Source organism: Eumetopias jubatus, unplaced genomic scaffold (assembly GCF_037043125.1).
Source record: "Eumetopias jubatus isolate StellerSeaLion01/CBP00866 unplaced genomic scaffold, mEumJub1_p1.0 scaffold_10, whole genome shotgun sequence".
In the NCBI taxonomy this organism is placed as follows: domain Eukaryota; kingdom Metazoa; phylum Chordata; class Mammalia; order Carnivora; family Otariidae; genus Eumetopias; species Eumetopias jubatus.
The window spans coordinates 84343834-84363673 of record NW_028274816.1 but is presented as its reverse complement, the minus strand read 5'-3'; the positions used below and the strand labels follow the sequence as shown (position 1 = coordinate 84363673).

General features: G+C 53.7%; 1 protein-coding gene across 8 annotated transcripts in view; it reads left to right on the top strand.

Moving 5' to 3' along the window:
- Positions 1-1169: 1169 nt before the first annotated feature.
- Positions 1170-19840, top strand: part of PGS1 (phosphatidylglycerophosphate synthase 1) — a 42061-nt gene continuing 23390 nt past the window's right edge. For 7 of the 8 annotated variants that reach the window (XR_015769293.1, XR_003610695.2, XR_015769294.1 and 4 more), the window contains exons 1-6: positions 1170-1330; positions 10808-10997; positions 14000-14077; positions 15716-15815; positions 16904-17093; positions 17759-17937. Coding sequence is in view for 4 of the 8 variants with exons in the window: in XM_088028109.1 (XP_087884235.1) it covers positions 1188-1330; positions 10808-10997; positions 14000-14077; positions 15716-15815; positions 16904-17093; positions 17759-17937 (880 nt within the window). In the remaining 4 variants the exon portion in view is untranslated. Of the gene's footprint in view, positions 1331-4932; positions 5056-10807; positions 10998-13999; positions 14078-15715; positions 15816-16903; positions 17094-17758; positions 17938-19840 lie in introns of those variants that run through there. The other variant, XR_003610697.2, reaches the window with a different exon arrangement.

Here is a 19840-nt window from a genome sequence, read left to right as displayed (position 1 = left end):
CCTTCTAACTCGGAAGAGTTGAATCAAATTCCACCTTGTGTTTGTAACGCTATCTAAACGTAAAGGAAAAACAATCTGAAATGCTTGTTGCTTGTAAACTACTCGGAAATTCTTGAATAGCACCAAATAGCCAATGTTAGCATTTTGGTGTATTTACTTTCAGTCTGTCTGTACACAATACTCCCTCCAATTTTTAATTTTCCCAGTGAGATAAGCTCTATACTACTCTTTGAAAATTTGGATTTTACACTTCATGTCATTAAACATTCTTTTGGGACATAATTCTTTATGGATGTAGGGTCTACCAACATAGTGATGCACCCTTATTTATTTCACTATTTCACCAACTTCCCCACTGTTGATTCCTTCCACTTTTTTTTTGGTTATTGTTAAATATTTTATTTATTTATTTGACACAGAGAGAGAGAGAGAGAGAGAGAGAGAGAGAGAGAGAGAGAGAGAGAGAGGCCCAAGCAGGGGGAGCGGCAGAGGGAGAGGGAGAAGCAGGCCCTTCACGGAGCAGGGAGCGCGATGCGGGGCTCAATCCCGGGACCATGCGATCGTGACCCGAGTGCAAGGCAGACGCTTCACTGACTGTGCCCCTCAGGCGCCCCTGCTTCCACATTTTTGATATCACGAACAATGCCAAGATGAACATTCTTGCAGGGCGCGTGTAACTGACCTCCTTGGGATACCTGAGTGAACGTGGAATGCGGAATGGTTTTCATTCCTTGAGCCCTCACAACACCCCCCTGGGACAGGACAAGTAGGATGTGACGAGCTCCCACTGCTCTACCGGTTCCCCAGTCTCAGTCCGCGTGGGGCGGCCAAGGAACCCCATGTTTCGGATCAGAGTCATTCCCCGCCCTCAGGACCCTGCAACGTCCCTACAGGAGATGCTCCCGGCTCCACGGACGCGCGGTCCTCGGCTCGCAGAACCGTACGCTCCGTGGCCTGCCCCGCGCACCTGCCCGCGAGCTTCGGTGCTGGGCGTGACCCGGTGGCCGCGACGCCAGCCGGCTCAGGAGCGTGGAGGTGGGGGGAGCGGGACGGAAGGAGCTCGGCTCGCTGCGCCTGCGCCCTGCGCGCCGCCCGCACACCTGCGCCCGCCCCGCCCCCTCCCCGTGTCCGCGAGCGCCGGTGTCAATAAAGTTCTTGCGCGCCGGAAGCGGAAGCGCCGAGTCTCCATGGCGGCGGCGGCGGCGGCGGCAGCGGGGCCGGTGCTCTGGAGGCGGCTGCTGGGCCTGCTGCCTGGCCGCCCGGGGCTGGCCGCGCTGCTAGGGCGCCTGTCCGACCGCCTGGGCAGGAGCCGGGACCGCCGGCGCAGGAGGTGAGAGGCGGCCGGGCCTGCCGGGGCGGGGGCGCGGCCGCGGCCGCAGCCCTGCCTCCCCTCCGCGCCGGGGGTGCGCTCACGCGGGGGGCGGGCGGGGCGGGAACTGAGCGCGGGCTCCCCGGGCCCCCCGGCGGCGGACGTTGGAGGGTCTGTGGCGGGAGACGCCGCCGGCGTTCCGAGAGGAGATCTTTTCCTTGCCGGTCCTGGCAGCCGGGTGGCTCGGCCGGGGTGAATGAGCCCGGCCGGGATCGTGTGCGTGTAGGGCTTCGCACATCCTGCGGGAGAGGGCTGTGAAGCAATCCTGAGTCAGGGACTCTCAGGCCAGGGAAGAGGAACCACTCGGAACCCCCTTCACACTTTTCAAAGGGCCTGTGTTCTGGAAAAGTACTGAAGTGAGTTATGTAAGTGGTGGAGGAGGCTTTGAAGCAGTTTGTTCAGGCAGTGGTCTTTCAAAGTCAACATTTGCCAAGAACATGCTGACCTAAGAGGCCTGTTGTTATTGCTAAGGTTACAGGAAAAAAAAAGAAAAAATTTCTTGTGTGCAAATGGTTTTCTTATCAGAGAGACTCAAGCCTTACACTTGACCCTTTAAAAGAAAAAAATATCGGATCTTAGACGTGCATCCTTTAGAAGAGTTTGCATTAGGTTCGATTTTATCTGTGCTGCTTGGGTGAGGTGGGACCTCCTGGCTTTCGTGCACAGATCTGTGGTCCAGTCATGTGTGCTGTTTCTACTTATGGGAAGGAACTTGCTTCATGCTGGGTTACAGTGGATGATTTTCGGCAAAAATTCGACTTCGGTTCAGGGTGACTTTTAGGTGATAGCATCCGTATGGAGCCCTTCAGAAGCTTGCTGATCAGAATGGCGTTAAGTTTCACACCAGCGAAACCCGGTGGGGGCGGGGCCGGGGAAGAGGTGGCCTCTGCATTTTCTGTAGTTGGTGCTTAGCCAAGACCTCGCTGTTGCAGTGGGTGGTGAAATCAGATGACTTCTACATCTTGGCATCAAACCACTGGGAAATTTGGTTTAACGTTTCAAGAAATGTTCTCTCCTCAAAGATGATGTGTTCAGGCAATTTTGTCATTTCCCTGTATGTGTTTAAACGACAAAAACCACTTCATTGTTAATTGTTTACCATTGGAATTAACTGCTAAGGGATGTTGGGGCAATCTCCACAAATTCTTTTGAAAAAGACGTTTCTCTTGAGTGTCTTTTTCCGGTGGTGGGGGGCGAGGAGCAGTGTGGCAGTGGGAGTAGTCTAAACTGACTCTCCAAAGTCCTTTTTTGTAGATGGCTGCGGTAGATGTGGCACCGTATTTCTTTTTGATGAAGCTGAGAGAGAGTTGTATCTCTGGGTCAAAAATTAAACCAGAAACTCACTTAAGCACAAGTTTTGTGTTTTGTTTTATTTATTTATTTTTAATTTAAATTCAGTTAGCCCAACATATAGTGCATCGTTAGTTTTTGATGTAGTGTTCATTGATTCATTAGTTGCGTATAACGCCCATTGCTCATCACATCACGTGTCCTCCTTAATGCCCTTCATCCGTTTACCCCATCCCCCCAGCCACCAAGTTTTGTGTTTTATTTATTTAATTAATTAATTTTAAAAAAAAGATTTTATTTATTTATTTGACAGAGAGAGACACAGCGAGAGAGGGAACACAAGCAGGGGGAGTGGGAGAGGGAGAAGCAGGCCTCCCATGGAGCAGGGAGCCCGATGAGGGGCTCGATCCCAGGACTCTGGGATCATGACCTGAGCCGAAGGCAGACGCTTAACGACTGAGCCACCCAGGCGCCCCAAGTTTTGTGTTTTAAAGAAATCTGTGGGCGCCTGGGTGGCTCAGTCAGTTAAACTTCTGCCTTTGGCTCAGGTCATGATTCCAGGGTCCTGGGATTTTGCCCTCGGAGTGTGCTTTTCCCTCTACCCCTCCCTCCCCTGCTCATGTTCTCTCACTCTCTCAAAAATAAATAAAATCTTTAAAAAAAAAATTGGTGTTTTATAATCCTTAGAACGGTTTGCTAGGACTGAAGATAAGCGCTTTGACCAGTGCTGTTACAACGCTGTAGCCTTCTGACCTTCCCCCCACCCCCCCTTGTCTTATTCGGTTATTCGGTCTGCAGATTTACCCGACTCTGTGGCTTGGTGTTTGGGGTTTCTCTGGTCTGTATGGCCATTCATCCTATATTGGCTGCTGACTTTCGTTTCTCCTCCATTAGTTGTACCTCACAACTCCTCATTCCCCGAATGGTGTGGTTTCTTGTAACTCTGATTGTTGATAATAGCTCTGTGTAGTCATGAGCTTAGACTTTGTCAGATTTTAGCTTGCCAATCTGACTCACCTGTTGGAGTACCTGATGAACCCTCGTGGCTAACGAGAGGGGTGGAGAGAGGGTACTTTCATTGCAGTGGTTTCTTTGTTAGTTACAGAGACAGCCACAGTGACAGAGAATGCTACTTAAAATTACTTCCAATTAGTGATCTAGAAATGCTGTTGTTTTTCTCTTGAGCAGGCATCTGACTCATTATCACTATGGACCTCTGGGCTCATTCCTTTATTCAGCATGCATGTGTAGAGCACTGCTCTGCTGGGTACCAAGGAAGCAAAGATAAAGACCTCGCCCCATCTTCAAGATGCTCAGACCCATAAGCTGACAGTAATAGTAAGGTAAGGTAGAAGGTCATGGCAGCACCTGAGAGGCACAGCAGGAGGTCACAGAAGTCTTCCTGGTGGGGGTGATCTCAGAGCTGTGTTTTGGAGTGTAGGAGTACGCTGGGTAAAGAAGGGGGAGCTGGTGTTCAGGGAAGGGTGGTGAGTGGTGTGGGCTGATGATTGTGGCAGCAAAGGTGGAAGGCAGTTCTGAGGTGCTGCAGGTACTCAAGTCATTTCCAGGAGCCGACTGGCGGTACTGAGCCAAGGGAGGAGCCGGGAGCAAGTTTGTCCTCTGGGCTGAGACCCAGGGAGGCAAGCTCTGAGATTGCTTGTTCAGTTTCCTTGGATGGTGGTCTAGGCCTGAGGTGTTGCAGAGTGGAAGGGATTAGAGTTAGCTCTGGTGGGGGACGTGTAGAGGGACTTGGGTGACTGCATGGGTGGAATCACACATCATTACAACAGGGTTAAGAAAGGACTGGGCTTGGGGGGGTGACAATAAGGTGAGTTTGGGTGTGTTAACTAGGATCCAGGTGCCTCTGAGTAGAGATGTCAGTGTGAAGCTGACCGACAGATCTGGAGCTCGGGACGGGGGGAGAGCACCGTAGGTGGTGTTTAGGAGTCCTCAGACTCCACGGAATTGACTCGTTTGGAGTAGATGGGGCTGAGTGGGAAATGTGTCAGGGGGGCAGGAGTTCCTGATCTTGAGCTTGCCTGCCCTAGAAGGAAGTATCTTCTTTGTGGCCTCCTCTAAAAAACCCAAACAGACGATTTTCAGCTTGAGCTGTATGTGCAGAAAGGGCTTTATTATTGAAACTCAAGTCCTATTTTCTCTTCGAGGTGTGTGTGTGAGTGAGTCAGTGAGTGTGAAGGGGTGAGGGGCTTCTAACTTCCCCGAGTTATAAGAGGGAGACAGACAACCAGAAGACTGTTCTTTCAGTTAGGTATCTGATGTCATAGTGGCAGGTCGGCATACTCCAGTTCGGCTTGTTAGTAGTTTCCGCTCTGAGGGACCACATTTCCAGAAATTACTTCTTCTTTGAACTTTGTGATGCTGCTTGCTTGTTACAGGTTAGTAGAGCCATCTCTTGGCTTATTTATAGTAGTAGAATGGGTAGGAGGGGGATATTTAGAATCAAAGCATAATTTCCCCAAATAATTCAGATTTGATCTTGCAGGGATTGGAATAAGATTTACAACTGACAGGGACGCCTGGGTGGCTCAGTCAGTTAAGCGGCTGCCTTCAGCCCGGGTCATGATCCCAGGGTCCTGGGATCGAGTCCCACATCGGGCTCCTTGCTGAGCAGGGAGCCTGCTTCTCCCTCTCTTTCCCTCTGCTTGTGTTCCCTCTGTCAAATAAATAAAATCTTTAAAAAAAATTTACAACAGAGAGATTTTTCAATTGTAGCTTTATTTTATTTTTTTAAAGATTTTATTTATTTGATAGTGAGAGTGCATGCACAGGCAGGGGGGTGGCAGGCAGAGGGAGAAGCAGGCTCCCCGCTGAGCAGGGAGCCAGAGGCAGGACTGGATCGCAGGGTCCTGGGATCATGACCTGAGCCAAAGGCAGATGCTTCACCGACTGAGCCACCCGGCACCCCAAATTGTAGCTTTATTGAGTTCATATTAACATGAGTACCCCCTGAACACATTGCGTCTGGTGATTAATTAGGCTGGGTCAGTCAGTTGTGTGCTCCTAGAGAGATAGCAGCTAGCCTGGGATTAAAGTGTTCTGATAGATAATCCACTTGTAAACATGTGATCTGATTCATGTAAACGAGTTCTTTTCAAGGCTGCTGGGAAGTACCGTGGGTCAAAGCCTTTGGATTAGTAGAAAGTGTGATTGGTTCTCATCAGGCACTTTGCTTTGCCTGCTGCTTGGGCCACCTGAGGTGTATTGTGGGTTATGTTAGCTTTCTGGCCCCTGGATGTGATCGACTTCCTTTTGGGCAAGTCAAGAGGACAGTCATCTGGTCAGCATGTAGTCAGATGCTGGCAGCCTGGCCTCCCATGCTGGACTTCTTGTGGGAGTTCAGCGGGCGGTTGGTCTTTTGTAACCTACGGGAATTCACACTCACTTCCCTTTCTTGGACTTGGTGTTGCGTTAGTCAGGAAGGGCCGCCTGCTGCCGGGGACGCAGGAAGTATGGTGCCTTCACGTAGTTTGTTGAGCTCTTCTCAGGAAGTGTTGTGACTGTTACTCTTTTCTCCTTAGCTCACTTTCTGACGTTTAAATGTTCATGACTGAGCGGGGAGGGTGGGTTTTTCTTAAAAAAGTAGTTTCTGAAAATATTGCAGTCCACAGAACTTAGTTTCTTTTAAGAACTGCTTTTTTCATCGTTTTGTACAGAGTTGGGTGGGACCCAAGCCACAGACCTTGTACCACGAATTTTATCTTATAGTTCCAGAAGAGCTCATGGATTCAGAGCATGACGGAGCCCATAGCGGGGGCTGCTTAGTTAATGCCCCGAGTACGGTACTGGACAGAGGGTAGAACTTCAGTACTGTCTGTTCAGGATTTTTGCTTCGTGTAGGAAGATGGTCCTCCCACATCACTGTGTTCTTTGTTCAGAGCCCAAGGTGCCACCTTTTGAAAAGACCCTAAGAGGTTGGCCAGCTTGCTTTTTTTTTCCCCACTGGGTGGTGGGTGACACTCTGCGGCCCCTGGGGATCAGACCTGTGTCCTCTGAGGGGGAGAGGCCTTGGAGGGGATATGTAAAGGTAAAGTGTAGACCTGGGTGTAATTATCTAGTATTTGCCTTTCCATTTCTTCTTCTTCTTCTTCTTCTTTTTTTTTTTTTAAGAGAGGGAGGTGGGGAGTGGGTAGACGAAGAGAGAGAGAGGATCTTAAGCGTGCTCCACACCCAGCACGGAGCCTGACATGGGGCTTGATCTCACCAACCTGAGATCATGACCTGAGCTGAAATCAGGTGTCAGATGCTTAACTGACTGAGCCACCCAGGCGCCCCTGCCTTTCTTTATTGGCATCTTGCCACTGGCCACAGAACTTGGTTGGACCTCCAGGCACATTGTTGCACATCCAGACAAAGGAAAAATGCAAGGTGTGCCAGTATTTTTCCATGGAGCACATGCAGCTTCAAGGTGTTTGGTGAAATGGAGAACTCCTATCTCCCCACAAAAAGGAGAAATACCTTCTTTCCTCTGAGGCTCCCTGTGTCAATAGCTGTGTTTGGTCGTGTCTCAGTGGCTCTTTTGCTCTGTTTCCAAGTGGCTGATTATTCTGAGCTCGAGCCCCGCTGCCTTCCCATGCCTGGCAGGAGGGGTGGGCTGCCCTGTCCCACCTAGGACTGCCCTGGGGGTCAGGTAGGCTTCCACTGTCTTCACTTGGTGGTGGCCCCCATCCAGGGGCTCAGGGACAGGAGTATCCTTAGTCAAGGCAGTTCAGATGTGGATTTCTCTTAGAGATGGTGGGAAGAAACTTCCCTCCCCTCCGTGCCTCCCTCCCTTCATGCTCCTTGTGCCATCCTAGAGTCACCCTGAAGCCTTCCCATCACCCCGTCCGCACAGGTCTCTCCCTGGGTAGAGGAAGGGCCCCAGGCCAGGGGTCTTCAGCACTTAGACCCAGCCTGCTCCCCAGTGCAGGGATTTTGCAGATTCCACGGGAAGCCTTAAATCCTGTGGCTGAACTTCAGAGTCAGGTGTCCCATGGGTGGCCGGAGCCTGCGCTCACAGAGCCCGCCGGTTCCTCTCACCGTTAGAACTGTCGGCTGGGGACCGGTTTGCATTGTTTGCTGTTGCCGCCTCTGCCACCGGCTTGCCTGAGCGTCCCTGTGCGCTTGCCCTGGCCCTGTTCTCCAAACTTCCATGATATTCCTGAGTCGCAGAAGCTATTATCTGGACCCCTACCCCCCACCACTTCCTCTTCTTTGTAACTAGAAACGGGAGCTGGATGGTCCTAGAAAGATGATTCAGGGGAGTCCAGGTCTAGATGTGGAAATTGTGTGTGTGTGCCCGTTTAGTTCTCTGAATGGCATGTGTGACACGGCTCTGCTTTTTTGGTGAAGTAATCACAGCTCCTCAGATCTCTCGGGGCTTCGGTTCCTGACCTGGGACGTGTGGTTTCTTAGTAAGCCTCCCTGGGGTGAGGGGACTTGCCTGTGCAGGTGGTCGCCCCTGGAGACTGGGGTGACTGTACGGTGGGGTTGCTGCTAGCACCGGGAGCAGCCTTTTCTGGGAAGATTCCCAGGAGTTAGGTTGTGGAAAGCAGGAACTAACCCCCCATGGACTTCTGGCTGAGGCAAAAGGAAAAAAATGGAGCCTCTGAGCAGACTTGGGCGTGGCTGCTTCTGCCCCGGCTGAGGCACTCCAGTTAGATTTTGAGTGTCACCCTTCCAGGTGTGGTCTCCCCCATGCCCATGCTGTCACTGGGGGGACCTTCCTAAAACGCTCTGCTCCTTCTCAGAGCGCCTTCCTCTTCGGGTGTCTAAAACTGCCGCTCAGGGTTGGGTCTCCCCCTCCACGACTCCCTGCACCTAATTGGCTTTCAGCACCTTCTCCTCTCTAGCAAAAATGAACCTGTCAGTACACAGATGAAACAGGAAGCCAACATAAAAAAGCCCTCAACAAATTTTGGACGGAGGCCCTGGTGGAGCATTCCCAGGGAGAGCTGCCTGGCAGGGGTGAGGCCTGCCCATGGCCGCCCGGGGCCCTGAGCCCTGCCCGCCGCAGCCTGCCCGGTGCCTCTCCGGGGCAGGCCCGGGCTGACGGTGGGCCCTGGGTCCATGTGTCCTCCGGACTGGCTGTGGAGACCCTCCTGGGCTTTCCCGTGGGTGGTGGTGCTCGCCAGCGCCCATGGCTTACGCTTGCTCAGCCCCCTCCTTGCCTGGAGCGGCCCCTCCGCTCGGCCCGCCTCATCGCTCCAGGGAGGGGCGTCCTCAGTCCCCCCCGGCTGCTCGGTGCCGCCAGCTCCCCTTCCCTGTCACTTGAAGCACACGTGCTGCACATTTCGACCTTTAATTCGTGGTGGCATTTTCCTCTTGCGTCGTTCTTAGATGGTTTCAGGTGTATAAGCCTGGGAGGTCCCCAGGTTCGTGGGGGGCCGGGCTGCTCTTCCCTTGTGCCCCCCACAGGACAGAACAGTGCTCACACGGTGCCTGGGGTCATGGCCCGAGCTGGCACTTGCCCTCTCTGGGTCACTGTGTGCCGAGGATGTGTCTCCGCAGCTTCCTTTTGGGGAGCCCATTGGAGTCTCCTGGCCCAGGGGAAGGATGCGGGACTGACGGCGTGGTGTTGGGGGTGGGGTGGGGTTTCAGCGGTCGCCCTGGTTCTTTTTCATATGGGCTGAGAGAGGTAAGTGCCGTGAGGCTGGGAGATCCGTTGGTGTGGCGCTGCTATGGGGTTTTCCACCTCAAATAGACCATGTTTAATTAATGAATATTAGACTTTAAGCCCCCTCTGGGGCTTCAGACTGATAGAGTGTTGTGCTGACTTTCCCATTGTCTCGTGGTTTTCCATTGGACTGAAGGATCTTTCCCTCTCCTCCTGGAAGTTAGCTTTGAGCACAGCAGGAATAAGGCCTACAGTTTGGGAAATCGAGGCAGCAATCCCTAGTTTACGTGTCTAAGCCTTTCATTTGCAAGCTGCTGCTCATCGCCTGGAAGCCAGAGAACCTTAGCAAGCTGGTCCCCTCAAGTGCCATCACCCCCTCTCTGAAACAGCGAGAAAGCATAGCTGCTCTACCCGCTCTGCACCGTGGGGCCCCAGGCCAGCCCCTGGCTTCCCGGGGTCTAGAGAGCCGCCACCTTCAACCGTTGACTAAAGTTTTCTTGGCAGTGAGTCGGCTGGGACCGACCAGTGGGCTTTCTGGGAAGCACAGCTGTGGGCCATCTGGTGTCTGTGTAGGGACATTTGCGGGGCCCTGGGAAGATTCTGCGCTTGATCATGAGACAAGTGAATGAAGTCATCTTCCTGGAATCTGTGACCCTTCAGGCCTTGGGGTGTTCAAGTGCCCTTTCCCCAGAGTCCCTCTCCGAGCTGCAGTAGAAGGGCACGCACTGCAGAGGATTTTCCTGCTGCTGTTTGCAGGAATTGAGAATAGGGCCGGGCTTGTGTGGGGCTCTGGGTGTGTTGCCCCTCCCTGGGCCCACGGAATGGGGGGTGGCAGCCGGCGGGCAGCAGACATGTGGTTCCACGGGCAGGACCTTGGTTGCTGCTGTCTCTGTCTTGAGTGGAGCCGGCCGTGGGGGGCGAGGGGTGCAGCTTTATGTGGCACGAGCCCCAAGGACGACGTGTCCAGGGCTGAGGGGGCAATTCTCGCCACTGCCGAGACGGTCCCCCCTTCCCTCAGGCTCTTCTTCCTCCAGTTCTTCTCTCCACAGCCGAGTATTCAAGAGAAAACTTGGTTTTTCTGGGTCCTTCCCTAAATAAAAGTCTCATTTATCTCCGCAGCCCTGCAGCTGGGGGCCAGGGTTGCAATGGTCCCCCTCTTTCCAGACTCGCCCTGGCTCCAGGTGGCTGCCAGTGGCTTTCTGCAGGCCGATTTGGTGCGGCACCCCGGTGTTAACCCATGCGGTGGCTTCTGTGAGTTTACTTGTGGCTGCTCTAGATTTGGAGCTGTTTGGAGCCAACTGCAAGTTGGGGTTTAGCTGTAGGCATAGGCACTTCTCAAGTTGCTCAACTAGTAGGGGCTGAAGGAAAAGCCCTTTTGCAGAGTTTGACTTGGGCTCACTTAAAATGGTCTAGAGAATCTGAAATTGGTTAAAAAAAAAAAAAATTCCCGTTCCCCTCCGTCCCCCCACCGGAGCTGAGGAGACTTCTGAGGAAGTGTTGGAGAAGTATGACCCTTTGCGTGTCTCTTTAACCAGGTCACCATGGCTGCTGTTGGCTCCTTTGCTGTCCCCGACTGTCCCCCAGATCACCTCCCCTCCTTGTTGCCTGTGTCCAGAGGGTGTGCACAGGTTCCAGTGGATCCGAAACCTGGTCCCAGAGTTCGGGGTCTCCAGCTCCCACGTCAGGGTGCTTTCTTCCCCGGCAGAGTTTTTTGAGCTCATGAAGGTAAGTTGTGTCCACGGGAGAGAGGGATGGATGCTGGAGTTAGAGGCTTGGGGGCCTGAGGCTGGGTGAGTCCTGAGCAGAAGTGCCTTCTGTTCTGGAAGTTTCTGATGGCTGCTCGGCTTCTTGCTGTAGGTTCTTCTCCCTGTTAGGTTTCTAGCCTCACAAATGCTTGAGTTGAGCCGTCATCAGAGGCTCCCCTGCATGGCTAACGTCTCAGGTAGAGTAGCTCAGAGTGGGTGGGCAGTGAGGGGCAGCTCCTAAATTTTGATTCTTACGGACAGATGATTCCGTCGGTTTCATCGGAAGGGAGGTTAGTGAGGGCGTGTGGGCGTCCCTGCTAACGATGTCCGGGGAGAAAGGAACCTTATTCTAGTCACAGCACGACAGACCCCTGCCCCTGCAAACATCTCCAGCGTAGCGATTTCGTCTTGGGAGGCAGGGCATACGGGGAATGAAGACCCAGCTGGGACCCGTGGATGCGATTTGATGTGTAGGAAGTGGTTGAATTCTCTTGTTCGGTGAAGAGGCTTTACGGATCACTGGAAAAGTTGGACACCTGGTTTTAGGCCTTATCCCTCTTCTTTCCTGTGCCTTTGTCTAAAGTTTGTGCCTTCTCTGAGATGCTCACCTTTGCATTTGGGGGTTGAGCTTTTAGCACTCAGGTGTTTGTGGCCCATCTAGTTACTTGAGGTGAAACTGCTAATTGGAATAAGTAATTTGAAGCCGATTAATTTTTTTTTTTATTTTTAAAACTGCTCTTCTGACTGAACTGGTTCCTTATTTTTTTTTTTTAAGATTTTTTATTTATTTATTTGAAAGAGAGAGAATGAGAGATAGAGAGCACGAGAGGGAAGAGGGTCAGAGGGAGAAGCAGACTCCCTGCTGAGCAGGGAGCCTGATGTGGGACTCGATCCTGGGACTCCAGGATCATGACCTGAGCCGAAGGCAGTCGCTTAACCACCTGAGCCACCCAGGCGCCCCCCGATTAATTTTTTTTAAAAGATTTTATTCATTTATTTGACAGAGACACAGTGAGAGAGGGAACCCAAGCAGGGGGAGTGGGAGAGGGAGAAGCAGGCTTCCCATGGAGCCAGGAGCCCAATGCGGGGCTCGATCCCAGGACCCTGGGACCGTGACCTGAGCAGAAGGCAGATGCTTAACTGACTGAGCCACCCAGGCGCCCCGAAGCTGATTAATTTTTGTTAACATGAACGTTGTGGGTTCAAATTAGCAACGATGTTTGAATTAAGGTATGATGAGGTCAGACAGGCAGAATGGTGGTAGATAATAGGAAATACATGTAGAGATTAATTTTTCCGTAGAATGAACTGTACTGGATTTGAATACTTGTACATTCTCCTTTTGCCCTGTTGTTCTGTAGATCCACACTTAGCTTAATTTCTGACTGGCTCTTTCCAGAATGCATTCTGCATGTGTGTGTTTGTGTCTGTCTGTTTACGTGTTCTTTCCACTTCCCTGTGCTGCTCATCTGTCCTGTGCATCTTTTTTGTGGAGAACCGATGTTAAAGTGGTTTGCTCTTTGCTCCTACTTGGTTCTCTGTTTGGCTTGAAGAAACAGGTTTTGCAGAGGCAGTTCTTTGTGTTCTAGTCAACTCCGGGTGAAGGACTGGCTGAGTCTCTGCGTGGCCATCCCCGTCTGCGAACCTGCCTGGGTGGGGCGGTGGAGGCAGGAAGGGCCCCAGGGTTTGGCCCAGCAGGCTGGGAGGAAGCCCATCTCTCTTGCCCTTTGAACTGAGTCCGGGGCAGATTCTGACGCAGGGATTGCGCTGAGTGGAATATGTGTCTTCCCCGGGCCCACAGAGCAGCCTTGTTCCCTGAGAGGGGAGTGCAGCCTGTCGTCTGCCTGGCCTGCGAGCCCTCGTCGCAGTGCCTGAGCCGAGGTGCCTTTTCCCAGAGTCACTGTTGGCTCCGTGTAATGGCGTTCCCTGCAGGCATCCGCTTCCCAAATAACCAAACAGAGGAGTCGGTGGACTTGGGACATTCTCTTGTGCTTTCCTGGTCTGCAGGCCTTGTGCCAGTGTGTTGGTGTGTTTCTGTGGTCAGGGCACCCCTCCTGTGCGGGCCGTGCGGGCTGTGGGTGCCGCATCCCTCCCGGGTCAGAAAGCAGGTGTGTGCCCTGCTTTCTGCCTCCCTCCTCCCTCGAGGCCTGGCCCTCCTGCCTCTCCTTCCAGAGCATGACCTTCGGCATGCTGCCCGTTTTTCTCTGCCTGTCACCCCCCTTGGGGCAGGATGCTTCGAGCTCTGGAGGGTTTATCGTTCCCTACGCTGGAGCAGGTCTGGAGAGAGCACTCTGCCCGTTGGGACTGAGGTGACAGAGTCATCTTGGAGTGCTGGTCTGTTCTGTCCTTGTGCCTGGGGACCCTTCTGCGTTTCAGAGGAAAAACGTGCCCGCTCGTTGGGAAATCCAGCCACGTAGGTGTGGACGGGGGCAGAGCGGCCTGCACGTTGGCTCTCGCGCTCCCCTCCCCTCCTCTGCCCCGCAGGGACTACGCTCTCGTGCCCTGCGCGTGCCCCATGTGACGCCCCCGGGTGGTTTGCACCCGGGGCAGCGACGGCTTCCACCCCAGCAGTAGGCTGTGGAACACATGCCTCATTCTTTGGTGGCTGTGTCATGTCTCGTACAGTCGGGTCGTGTCTTTCAGGGGTTTTTTTTTTTTTTTTTTTTTTTGACAGAGAGACACAGCGAGAGAGGGAACACAAGCAGGGGGAGTGGCAGAGGGAGAAGCAGGCTTCCCGCGGAGCAGGGAGCCCGACGCGGGGCTCGATCCCAGGACCCTGGGACCATGACCTGAGCCGAAGGCAGACGCTTAACTGAGCCACCCAGGGGCCCCAGGGGGAGTATTTTAAATTAGGATCGCGGGTCCTTATTTGGGCGGTTACCATCAGCTTCAGATACCAGAAGTTGGGCCCGGAGCATTACTTGTTAGGTTTCCTCAGTGAGCTGTGGAAGCCATGACTGTGACTTGTTTCTTCTCTTTTAGGGCCAGATCAAGGTGGCCAAGAGACGCGTGGTGATGGCGTCGCTCTACCTGGGGACAGGTCCTTTGGAACAGGAGCTGGTAAGGTTTGAGGTGGGGTGGTCCCCACGGCAGCAGTGAACTGCCCTGCACCCCTGGCCACATGGCGCCGTAGAGTTGGGGTCGAGCCGCCTTGTCTTGGCCCTCACCTCACAGCCGCCGCTGGGGGTCGGCCCCGTCAGGAGGGCCAGTGAGGGGTGCGGGGGGCGGCGCTCATCCTCGCTCTCATGTCCTCCCCACCCTGCACTGGGGTTCCGAGGCTGCTCTGTCTGCCGGTCTAGGGCTCAGCAAACTACGGCCCGCTGCCTGTTTTTGTATGGTCTGTGGGTTAAGAATGGTTTTTGTGTTTTCAGATGACTGGAAAACAATCAAAAGGAGGAGAATATTTGTGATACAGGAAAAACCTGTGAAATTCAAATTTCTGTATCCATAAGTAAAGCTTTATTGGAACACAGCTGTGCTTGCTCACAGATGTATTGTCTGCAACTGCTCGCTTGCTGCAAAGGCAGAACTGAGTAGTTGTGACAGAGACCCTCTGGCCCCCAAGCCCCAGGATATTTGCTGCCTGGCCTTTTGCAGAAAAGATTTTCTGACCCTGTACTAGACAAATGAACTGAAGCGCAGGTCGGGCTGGGGTCAGGTGCCAGGTCTGTGGCCTGCCTGTTCCCCCTGGACTTGGTGTCACTCCACACTTGTCACCTGTCGTGAGATGGGCAGGGTGGGAAGGAGCAGACACCGCCGGTTTGCTTAGGGCGAGCTTCGTGGGGCGTGAGTCCAGTGCATGCTCTGGTGCGCGGGCGCTGTCTCTAGGCTGACTTAACATGAATGTGGGCGAGACTCTTGGGATGGCTTTCCACTCTGAGGCTCTGAAATGGGCCTGAGTGTTTCTTGGTTCCTCCTTGTCTGGACACCCACAGGTAGGAGCCAGGGATTGGGTGCAGAGAGTGGTGGGAAGGGGGGGTCAGCAGAAGCACATCTGTCCTCTCCTCTCCCTCCTTGGCAGGGAGGGTCGCCCTCTGTCTTCAGGACATGCTTTTAGCTGCAAGCTTGGGAAGCCTGTTTGTTCTTCTGAGAGAAAAATGTCATGTCCAGCTCATGGAGAGTGGCCCGTGGGCAGGTTGTGTCTTGGATTCATTGGTTCAGCAAATATTTACCGTGTGCTGTCCATGTGTAGGCACTGTTTGCTGTGTGTCTGTGGGGATTGTCTGTTGAAACGTGCGAGAGCTCGTGTCTTAGAGAGCCTTTCCAAGAGTGGCAAGGTCCAGAATGCTTGGGCATCATGTCTCTGACACATAGACCCTCTCTTCCTGAGAGGCCCGGCTGGACGAGGGTGCCAGGTGGCACCTTATGGTTACTGTTACTGGTCTCAGAAGAAGAAATCTCATGGTATTGATTCTTGAGTGCTCATGGTCCGTATGTGTGTTCCAAGAGGATGTGGGGGGGGGGGCGGCGTTACCTGGCAAGTTGATCCTTTTTTTTTTTTTTTTTTTAAGTAGGCTCCACACCCAGTGTGGAGCTCAATGTGGGGCTTGAACTCACAACCCTGAGATCAAGACCTGAGCTAACAACCAAGCCGACAACTGACTAAGCCACCCAGGCGCCCCTTAATCTGTTCTTTTAATACATAATAATCTTTTTCAGTCTTATACTTCTGTTCTTTTGGGGTTCTTTCCTTGATAGGTGGATTGCCTGGAAAGCACTCTGGAAAAGTCACTCCAAGCCAAGTTCCCTTCAGACCTCAAGGTGTCCATCCTCTTGGACTTCACACGGGGCTCAAGAGGTGGGTCTGGTGCACTCCCTGCCTCTGACGTTTCCTTTTTCAGAGCCCTTGTTCAAGAGTACACTCCCCCCTCCAGCAAAGGCAAGGATGTTTGAAGATAGCCCCCAGACTGCCTGGGTTGTTCATCAGCATTCCTTCTGTAGCAAGTGACTGGAAACTCAAGAAAAAACAACTTGGGCAAAAAAGAGGCAGTTTTCAACTCCCATGACTGACCTGCTTTGGGTGGGTCATGATCTGGGTGTTTGGCTGGTCACCAGGACCCATCTGCTGGCCCTCCCTTTTTTTTTTTTTAATTTCTGTGGTTTTATTTTTATTTTTTTTTAAAGATTTTATTTATTTGACAGAGAGATATAGTGAGAGAGGGAACACAAGCAGGGGGAGTGGGAGAGGGAGAAACAGGCTTCCTGCTGAGCAGGGAGCCTGATGTGGGGCTTGATCCCAGGACCCTGGGATCATGACCTGAGCTGAAGGCAGACGCCTAATGACTGAGCCACCCAGGCTCCCCTGGCCCTCCTTCTTTTGGGCTGGCTTTATTCTCAGGCTCTGTGTGGTGGCCTCTGGAAGCCCCAGGCCCATCTGGCCATGACATTTTGTCCATCGGAAGAGAGTCTGCTTCCTGAGGGTCAGACCGAAGCTCCTGAGTGGCCTGCCATGGGCCACGCACCGGGGCTGTGCGTGCGCCGACTGGCCCAGTCCAGGCCTGGGTGCCCTCCTGTGGAGCTGGGGTGCGAGTTTAGGGAGGGTAGAGCCATCATTATCCAGAGTAGGAATGCCAAGAGTGGAGTGGGGTGGTACCCCTACGAGGAGGTGGGGTATGGTTCCCAGGAGGAGGGTGAATGGGTGCTGGGTGCTAAAATGGCAGATGTCTGCTGCCCTGACCGCCCCAGTCTTGTTCTGAGATGTGTCGGTGTCCAGAGCAAAATTTGGTCTGAGGTCCTCCGGCTCACCATGGTGCCAGGGGTTCTGACTGATTTGGATGGGCAACGCAGGCAGATGTGGGCCCATGGTAGGTGGTTCCTCCCCAGCAGGCGCAGTATCTTCTGGTGTGCATCGCCGGTCTTTTTTCTTTTGCTCACCCTTGTATTTAGGTAGGAAGAACTCCCGCACAATGCTGCTCCCGCTGTTACAGAGGTTTCCAGAACAGGTTCGCGTCTCTCTCTTCCATACCCCTAACCTCCGTGGGCTTCTCCGGCTCCTGATCCCTGAGCGCTTTAATGAGACGATCGGCCTGCAGCACATTAAAGTGTACCTCTTTGACAACAATGTCATCTTGAGCGGGTGAGTTTGTTGCCTTCCATCAAGGGCTTCCCCTTAATATCGTCCAGGGTGGAGGTTAGCGGAACACAGAGAAGGAACGTGGTCATACGTTTCTAGTCTAGGTGTCATACTGCCTCACTGTCTTCCGGTGGTTCTGGCTGTGGCCACCGGAAGCCCACCCGGGGTGCTCAGAAGGGAGCCCTGGCTTCTTGAGCACTTTCTGGATGCTAGCCACTCTTCTGTGCCTGGGTGTGCTGTCCCAGGTCATCCTCGTGGGGACCCATGTAGTGTTTTCCTCACTTAGTGCGCAAGAGACTAGAGAGGACGAATGACTTCCTTAGGCAGAGCCAGGAACACGGAAGAAACAAACCGCAGAGCCACCATGACAGTCCAGGTCCTTTTGATTCTGAAACTTGGGCCCTGGAGATGAGCCCCGGGGGGTAGTTGGCTTTATGAGTGCCATTCTTCTCCCAGCTGATTGTCACCCCAGGGGCGGGGCTCTGTGGCTCCCTCCTTTGTGTCACCTCATGCCACTTGTGCCTCGTATGAGTGGCCACGCTCAGGGTCTGCTGCCGCCGTGGGGTCCTGACCCGTGTTTGTCGCCGCCCTGCTCCTGCTTACTCCCAAGCACCTGCTGTCGCACCCTCTCCAGCCTGAGTCCTCACCTGCCTCTTTCCTCCCTGCAGCGCGAACCTGAGCGACTCCTACTTCACCAACCGCCAGGACCGCTACGTGTTCTTGCAGGACTGCCCCGAGATTGCAGACTTCTTCACGGAGCTGGTGGACGCAGTGGGGGACGTGTCCCTGCAGTTGCAGGGGGATGACACGGTGCAGGTGGTGGAGGGGATGGTGCACCCTTACAAAGGTACGGTCCCGGGCTCTGCTGCCCTCCCAAGCTTGTGGGTGGGGGTGAGGACTAGGGGAAGTGCACCTCTAGGAGTCTTGCTTCGGGCTGGCGAGACTTGGGTGGCAGAGCCTCATTCTGCTTTTGTCTCTGAGGCCAGACAGAGGTGACTCACTGGCCACCAGGCATGCTCTGTGGGTCCTGGGAAGGTGGGAGTGTGGGCTTCGGCCTGGGCCTGGGGGAGGAAGCCAGGGGCCTGCCCGACACTTACAGGAAGTAGCCTGCTGACTGACTGCCCTCCCCAGGGCCAGTTCCCCAGTGGGGAGCACGGAGGCTCTGTGGCTCTCAGCTCCGCTGAGGTCTGTGGCCTCCTGCCTGGAAAGTGAAATGGGAGAGCCCTCAGCTCTGCTCCCTGGAAACAGGCAAACCCTGGCAACTAGTGTCCTTGGGGGCATTTGCATTCCTGTGATTCCTGCGGCTTCCTGGTGGCCTTTGGGAAGGCCTGCTGCTGAATTTGCAATAGTGTCAGCAATGTGGGGAGGGGTAGACCCTGACCTTATAAGGAGGAGAGCCCCTGTCCTGGGTGCCAGAGGAGCCCTAGCCCTGGAGCCAATATGTGATTGGGGTACTTGTCCTGCCTGCTGCCACCCTGGATCCTCAGTTATTATTATGATATTTTGAATTTTTATGAATAAAAAATTTGTGGAAATTTATTTTCTCTCATTATATGAGTGCCTGTGTATTATCCTCAATTTTGTTGTTTGGTTCGCAAAGCCTGAAATACTTAATATCTGGCCCATACAGGAAACACTGGCCAACCCCTGGTCTAACTTTACAGGCCAGGCATGAATGTGCGGAGAAGTAGGCCCCACGTTCTGGGAAGGATGAGTCAACATGCTCAGGGGGCAGGTAGGGGCGCCTGGGCAGGCGCAGATGTACTCAGGGGACCAGGGTAACTCAGAAGGGGCGAACACATGCAGGGGACGCTCGTGACACTCAGAAGGACAGCCTGAGACATGATGGGGCCGGTGGCTGCCTCCTCCCCCCGTGGGTGCTGCTGTCAGGGAGGGAGGGTTCGCACAGGCCATCCCTTCTCCTTGTCCCTGAGCCCACCCCCAGAGGCCCTCACGTGTGGCCCTGTCCCCAGCTGTGAGTGCGTGAGTGCGTCCTGGTCCTCTTCCTCTTTGATTCTGGCTCAGCCTTCCCCGAGACTTGCTGTTTGCTCCGCTTCCTGGAGGGCCAGTTCTGGGCAGCGTGGACATTCTCTGTTCTCCCATCATTGTCATTCTGTGAACCTTGCTCTTCGCCTGCTCCCTGCTCACACTGTGCTTTTGGTTTTATCCTCACTTCTCGGGTTGGATGCTGGCTCGTTAGTGTTCAGGCTTGTCTGCTGATAGCATTTATGGTCATTTCTCGTCCGTCCAGTGTGTCTGGACCGCTGCTTGTCTCCAGTGTCTTGTGTAGACATGCAGGGTCCCAGCCTGCCTGTCCACGTGCTGCACCTTGGGGGCCCCGCTCCCACTGTCCCACCACGTGGCTCTTGCTCAGCCCACAGTTGTGCCCATGCTTTGTGGCTCACACTCACATGTACCTTTATTGTTAAACCTTCTCGCTGAAGTACATGCTGAACACCACCCATAGGCGTGCAGTTCACATGCGTATGCCTCGTGGGCCAGCTCCTGGAAGCGCCCTCTGGTCCCCTCTCAGGCCCTGAATCCCAAGGTTCCACTCCCTTGATTTCTGTCGCCCTCAAGTAGTCTGGCCTGTTTTTGAACTTTGTAGGGGCGCCTAGCTGGCTCAGTTGGATTCATGGTAGAGCAAGCGACTCTTGGTCTTGGGGTCGTGACACACATTGGGTGTGGAGATGACTTCAGAAAAAAATCTTTAAAAGAACTTTTCGTAAATGGAACTGGTAGAGGCCTTT